The sequence below is a fragment of the Engraulis encrasicolus genome, chromosome 22 (assembly GCF_034702125.1).
Source record: "Engraulis encrasicolus isolate BLACKSEA-1 chromosome 22, IST_EnEncr_1.0, whole genome shotgun sequence".
Lineage (NCBI taxonomy): Eukaryota > Metazoa > Chordata > Actinopteri > Clupeiformes > Engraulidae > Engraulis > Engraulis encrasicolus.
In genome coordinates this window covers 47,672,488-47,679,987 of record NC_085878.1, presented here as the reverse complement: position 1 = coordinate 47,679,987, position 7,500 = coordinate 47,672,488, and the positions used below count along the sequence as shown (strand labels likewise).

Below are 7,500 nucleotides of genomic sequence, written 5' to 3'. Positions count from 1 at the left end.
AGAGATTTCACAACACCATGGCAACGGATTGGTATTGGACAAAATCCAAGATACAACAGTTTGTCTGCCTTGAAATCCAGGTATTAGTACAGTTGTTTTAAAATTGCTAGTATTGACAGAGGATAATACTGATAATACATACGTAGTACACACTTTTCATGACAGTCAAAGGCGCTTTAGAAGTGAGGAGAGACAGTTTTGATTCTGAAGACAAATACACTGTCAATACACTGTTTTATGTGCCATATGTTGCGAGGCCCTATGCTTGTCTCTGTATGCTGCCTCATTTTTCATGTAGGCTAACTAGCGCTCTCTTTACTGTGCATTCTCTATATCCACTTCTGTGTGTGTGCACTTAGATAGATAGATAGATAGATAGATAGATAGATAGATAGATAGATAGATAGATAGATAGATAGATAGAGAGTATGCTGGTCTTTTGGGTGTTGTTCACAGCAGTCTATTGAGTGTGCATGGTAAATGGTCGACTTTTTCATGTGCATTTTATGGTCTCTACGTACATTATATACTGCTGTCTTGGCAGAGCATTCGCATTGTACACGCTAGTGTTATAACTGTGTGTTCATGTGTAAGCCAGTCTCTTTATCTGCACTCTGCATGCTGGTCTCTTGGGTGTACATTGTCTTTGCCAGCCTCTGTATGCTTTCCATATAGTATTCTCTGTGTAGTGTGCAGTGTATTGTATCTATGAAACGGTATTGTGTTTATGAAACAGTCTTGTGTCTATCAGTCAAGTCTACAGTATGTCTGCTCTCTGCATGCCGAACAGCATTGTCTATACCAGCCTCTGCATATGCATCCTATGGGGTGGTCTCTTTGAGGTTGTATTGTCAATGCACGTTGTCTCTACGTTCTATATAGGGGTCAGTGATGTCAGCATTAGCACACGTCAGGGCAGTGCAACGACAGCTAGTGCCACTATTGTATGGATTATTGTGCGTGTGTGTGTGGTTTGTATTTGTTTTTAGTGGACTGTCTAAGAAACCTATTCATTACATCATATCAACAACCAATTACTAATTAATGTCTGGGCATTAGATGTCATCACACCACCTGATGTCTTTGACCCATAGTTGTCTTTTTAGTGTGCATTATTTAAAACTCTCTGTTTGTATTCTGCTTGCTGATATCTTGCGTGTGCATTGCCTAAGCTAGCCTCTGCATATGGATTCTATAGTGGTATCTTAAGAGACCAGCATTCAGAGTGCAGATATAGAGATGGTATTGTACAATGCACACTTAAGTCTGCCTTGCCTTTGCCCACCTCTGCATATGCCTTCTAATGCATATAGTGGTCTTTTTTAGTGTGCAGCATTATATAAAGCAGTCTATGTCTGCACTCTGCAAGCTGGTCTCCTGAGTGTCTATGTGCCAGCCTCTGCATACGCCATCTATTTAGTGCTCTCTTGAGCGAGCGTTGTACTTGTGTATGCATATGCATTTAGTGCTGATCCTCTCGGCATGTGTGCTGTATGCTCGTCTTGTTTCCTCAGGAAGCTTTTTAGTTATGGCTCGGTGCTAATGCGCTAAAAACACACACACACACACTACATTTCAACACTGCATCTCGCATCCTGCCAGGCGCCTCCACTCCGCTTCTCTTAACACGCGTGCACACACACTGGAACATGCATACATACAAGACACTCACACAAATGAGGACAGTCACACACACCTAGTACACACTAACACACTTACACACACGGACACACATAATGGGCACGGACACACAAAAGCATACACAAATAGACACATGAACACATTTTTATACCGACGTGCACATACACACACGGTCACACACATGCATGCGTACATACACTGGCACATAGACACACAAGCGCACACTCGCCTATACACACGCGTGTAGATGGCGAGACGTTTGTTCCGGGCTCTCTCCTTTTATGATGAAAGAGGATTAAACGGCTACACGGCGCCAGCCCATTTGTCTGCCTCTCCGCCGCTCTGATACAAATGCGTGCTGACACTCCACTTCACAGCCATGTACGCACACACACTTGTGCACGTGCGCGGACACACACACACACACACACACACACACACACACACACACACACACACACACACACACACACACACACACAGACACACAGACACAGACACAGACACAGACACACAGACACACACACACACACACACACACACACACATACACATACACATACACATACATGCATGCATGCCAATAGACACATACACACAGATGTAGGCCACACACACACACACACACACACTGAACACACACACACACACACACACACACACACACACACACACACACACACACTGAACACACATTTATACATGCATGCACACCAATAGACTTACATACAGTATACACACACACACACACACACACACACACACACACACACACACACACACACACACACACACACACACACACACACACCTCTGCCAAGTCTTTGTGTCTGTATCATCTCTTTGTTTTTGACTGTTGTTTCTCATCTATTGCACTGCCTGTCTCTTCCTCTTCTGCTCCTAACACCTGCTGCTATCAGTGTGGCTTTCTCCCTGCCGTGCCTGCAACAGCTATCTTATCTGTGGGCAACACGTGAAAACCTTGTCATATTTAAGTCTTTGTTAAGTATAAGTCGAACACAAATTGAACTATTGCGGTAGCCCGTTGATTTAAGCGGCTTTGAGTACCAAGAAAAGCGCTATATAAAACTGATCTGTTATTATTATTATTATTATTATTATTATTATTATTATTATTATTGTTGTTGTTGTATATTAGAATTAGAATTAAGAATCTATATCCTCTCACTTAGGCAGCCTAATGTTTCTGGTTTTGGTATTTGGATCAGAGGGTTGAAGGTTCGAATCCCACCGTTGCCAAGGAGGAGAGTGTATCACTACACTTGCATCCCTAATTCATGGCTAAAGTGACCATGAGCAAGGCACCTAACCTCACTGCTCCAGGGACTGTAACAAATACTGTGTAATAGCTGTAAGTTGCTTTGTGTGTGTAATGTAACAATGCTGAGTGACACGTAATCACTAAAGCCTATGTACACTAACTCATATTAAATCTTGTTTGTATATAGGCTAGTGTTACATTGGATAGTAATTATTAGCCAACACAATTCACAACCAGTAATCTGAGCTACTTCACATAATAGTTTAAGAGCATTAAAAGACTGATTTTCCAGTTCTTTGACAAAACCAAGTTTTAAGAAATGACCGTTTTGGTCCAGCTTAAATTCAGTCTTGACTATGCTTGGATCTTTTCCCTGCTACCCACTCTTGACTTGCTAACTGCCACTGTCCTCCTAACCTCCCATGACTACAGTGTCATGATAGAATGATGACATAAAGGGACCGGATTACCCATCATGCCCTTCTCTCCCTCTCTGTCCAAGTCCTCACAGGCAACCTATCCACCTGGAACAAATATGAATGTTAGTGTTTGTACAAATAGGCCCATGTTCCAATGGATAACTCTGAGCCCATCCATCATCCATTATTAACACATCCTCGTCCATCAATCTGTGCCACTTTTACAGTAAGTTAAGAATATTAAATGTCAGATGCAACCACAACAAAACCAAGTTTCAAGACATTTAATAGTGTTCATTGCATGGGTATCAATGACCTCGTTTACATGAGGCAATTCATTCAGAATTAACTCTAAAGTTAATTCTGAATAAAGCTGTATTCCACTTTAAAAACATCATGTTAACACCTTCACAATTAAATTAAATTGCAATAAAGCTGTATTCCACTTTAAAAACATCATGTTAACACCTTCACAATTAAATTAAATTGCAATGTAAACTCGATGGAACTATTTAATTCTGAATGATTCATTCTGAATTAAAAACATCATGTAAACGTAGCCAATGTAGGCCATTTGCTAAAGCGCAGTGTTAAATCCATCCTCCTCTACGCAGGATCCATTTCCCTGCCGCCCACCCTTGACTTGCTAATTAATGCCATTAACCTCACCCTGCGTGTCAACAGTGTCAGTATGATGACAAAAAATCAGCCGCATTACCCATCATGCAATTCTCTTCCTCTCCTTCTGTGTCCCTATAGACACCCTGGCCGCCCAGAAAAATACAATGTAGGCCCTTGTTACACTGGATAACAATCAACACTTCTCATCCACTAACGATGTCAAAAAGGGACCACATTACCCATCATGCTCCCCTCTCTTTGTATGTCCCCACAGGCAGCCTGGCCACCGGGCACAGAGTGTGTGGCTAAGTATAACTTCCAGGGCACCACGGGCCAGGACCTGCCCTTCTTCAAGGGGGACGTGCTCACCATCATCGGGGTCACCAAGGTGAGTAATGAGGGGCACGACACGGCACACACCATAGCATGGATGGTTGGTCGGGTCAGGGTCAGGGTCAAGCAGGGTTGTGTGAGGGTACGGGTGTCACGATGTGAACATTTGACCTCACAGTAATTGGGGCCAAAACATTTTTTAGCTGTGTTTTTGACGGTATGTTGAATGTGTACAGAATGCATAGATAATCCTACACAAACAGAAATACAGTTTCGAAAGGTGTAACCATGTTTGTTCATTACATTTAAAAAGTACTGCGTTATCAAATCTAATTTTTTAAAGGCACAATATGTGACGTGCCTGAAGTGATGAAGAGGAAAATGGATGTCATGGATTGAGCCTTTAATTGTACAAATGAACTTATTCCAAAAGTCACCGTGATTCCAGCTTTGACGTTTATGTAGGTTGTAGGCCGCAAAGTGCACCTGCACAGCAACTTCAGCAGCCTTGGCTAAGAGGCTGGAAAGGCTCATAGTGCAGGAGTGTACTGTAAGGAGGCCGGGATATTGTTGCACTCAAGATGTGTAGAAAAAGTAAACATGTGCGAACCCAAATGGAACGTTCAAGGCGAGAGCAGGTTCGCACACTGGAAAAAGACAAGGTCAAGCACAAGGAGTTGTTGAATTCTTTTTCTGACAGTAGAGTAGAGTAGAGCAGACATTTCAGGGTTCCGTCTTCATCAGTGCTCTCTGTGCTACTGTATGGAGCTACTGTGGCGTATGGGTATCCACTGCAGGCCTCACCAGCGTGGTGCCCACTGCATGCCCAGGTAGCCATTCAGGAGCTTCTGAGGTGCCCACTAAGGATGCTAAAAAGTAGCGTTTCCTTTTAAATTCAAGTCATGGAATATTTGTTTTATGAGGTAAACGATAGCAGGGTGACTGAAATTTTGAGTTTGTGAGTGAGGTGCTCCCTTAACGGTGTGCACGCACTTCTGTTGTGTCCATTCTCCTCCATTCTCCAGGACCCAAACTGGTACAAGGCCAAGAACACGGTGGGCAGAGAGGGCACCATACCTGCCAACTACGTCCAGAAGAGAGAGGGCGTCAAGTCGGGAGGCAAACTCAGTCTCATGCCGTAAGTACAGCACCATCTTTCCACCTTTCTCACATGCGTATATACATGGACAATGTGCTTTGCACACATTCAAAAGGAACCACCGTGATGCACTATGTAGCCTTCTTACAGTGCCTTCTTGCAGGCGTTCTTGCAGTGCCTCCAGAACTAAAATGAATAAATAAAAGAGTGAGTTCCTAGCTGAAGCAGACTTTTTGCCCTTTGTGTGTGCTACTTTGGTCCAGCTCCTAGGGCACGAAATGGGATGTGCGGAGCTCGTGTGACTGTTTATACTCTTCATTGTAATAAGCATCTGGTGCATACCTGCATCTAGTGCTGGTTTCAAATCTCCATGTGTGTGTTTTTCATTAGTTTCTGTCTCAACATGTGGGACAAAGTTGTGTGTGTGCGTTGCGCAGTGTGCCTTGTGTGTGTTTCTGCTTATTTGCCTTACTTGACTTTGAAGTGAGAAAGGTTCAAGAGATGCAGGCCAGAAAGTGTGTTGTTCAGCAACCACCATTTAGTAACATATTGCACTTTACCTTATCTGTTTTGTTTGTGGGCAACCTCTCTGCCTCTGAGACAAATTTCTCCTTGGTGTAGACTAATAAAGAAACCTAACCTGCCCAAACCTCTCACGACACATCCCCACCTTTTCTAGCTCTCCCTCACTTGCTTTCTCTTGGTCTCTCTGTCTCTGTCTCTGTCTGTCTCTGTCTCTGTCTCTCTCTCTCTCTCTCTCTCTCTCTCTCTCTCTCTCCCCCAATCTATCTCTTCATCTCTCTCTCTGTCTCTCTCTCTCTCTCTCTCTCTCTCTCTCTCTCTCTCTCTCTCTCTCTCTCTCTCTCTCTCCTGTCCTGTCCTGTCCTGTCCTCCCACTTTCTTTTCTGTTCCTTTTCTTCCCTGAGTTTGTCTCCATCTCTCATTGTCTGCAGTGCAGGTGAGTAATGAGTAGTGTGTGTGAGGGAAATAGTGTGAGACAAATCAGACACATGGACAGATGGAGAGAGAGGTATGAGGAGGGAGAGATGAGTAAAGAAAAGAGAGAATGGAAGAAGCAAAGGACAGCACTCTTCAGATTTTATCTTGTGTCTTTTGCTTATCTGACCACGAATGTCCCTTTAGCGTGTAATGCTGATGCCATAAACAAAGAAAGATCTGAGAAGCACTGACCTTCGCTTCCTTAATTCACTTATGACAGAGAGAGGGAGAGGGATCGCCAGCTGCGTCAGGTGCATGAGGTGGAAGTGGGGGCTGTGTGAAGGATGGAAGAGGGACTGCCCCCTCCCCTCTCTGCCCCCTCACTTTGCATGATGCTGCCCTGCTCAACGCACAACTCTGTTCCCTTCTCCATTGGCCTCGGTGTGTGTGCGTGCGTGCCTGCGTGTGTGTGTGTGTGCGTTTGTGTGCCTGTGCGTGCGTGCGTGTGTAAGAGGGACAGTATGCAAGTGCTATTACAGAGGCAAATTATCATCAGCATCATCAAACAAAACCTGCCCCAGAACACGAGCTAAGATTAAACCACCTTTGGGGACATACACGCACTCTCAATCTAAAAAGACAAGACAAAAAAAAACACAGACACACACACACACACACACACACACACACACACACACACACACACACACACACACACACACACACACACACACACACACACACACACACACACACACACACACACACACACACACACACACACACACACACACACACACACACACACACAGAGAGCTGTTTGTGTCTGTGTCTGTATGTGCATATGTCTGTGTGTGCATATGTGTGTGTGGCTTTGTCTGTGTCTGTGTGTGTGTATGTGAGGGAAAGAGAGAGAGGCGAGAGGATGTGTGCAACATATTGCATTCAAAGCAGTGCTTGTGAGAGGAGGGTAAGGAAAATGCTTGAGTAAATATGAGCATCTCTGTTGGCTTGCATTGTATATGTCTATAATATTAACAAGCCAAATCATACGGATTGCTGAAAGGGAGAGTGCAGGGAAGGAAGGTGCGTGCGTGTGTGCGTGCAGTAATCAGTGTGGAGACAGATTCTTGCTGTGTGCTGTAGTGTTGTGTACAACTGTGTTG

At 44.0% G+C, this 7,500-nt stretch overlaps 1 protein-coding gene across 2 annotated transcripts in view; it reads left to right on the top strand.

Annotated features, from left to right (window-relative positions):
- LOC134438700 (tyrosine-protein kinase CSK) overlaps positions 1–7,500 on the top strand; it is a 67,961-nt gene that overhangs the window by 40,797 nt on the left and 19,664 nt on the right. For both annotated transcript variants that reach the window (XM_063188315.1, XM_063188317.1), the window contains exons 3-4: positions 4,238–4,351; positions 5,322–5,434. In XM_063188315.1, the coding sequence (XP_063044385.1) occupies positions 4,238–4,351; positions 5,322–5,434 (227 nt within the window). The remainder of the gene's footprint in view (positions 1–4,237; positions 4,352–5,321; positions 5,435–7,500) is intronic.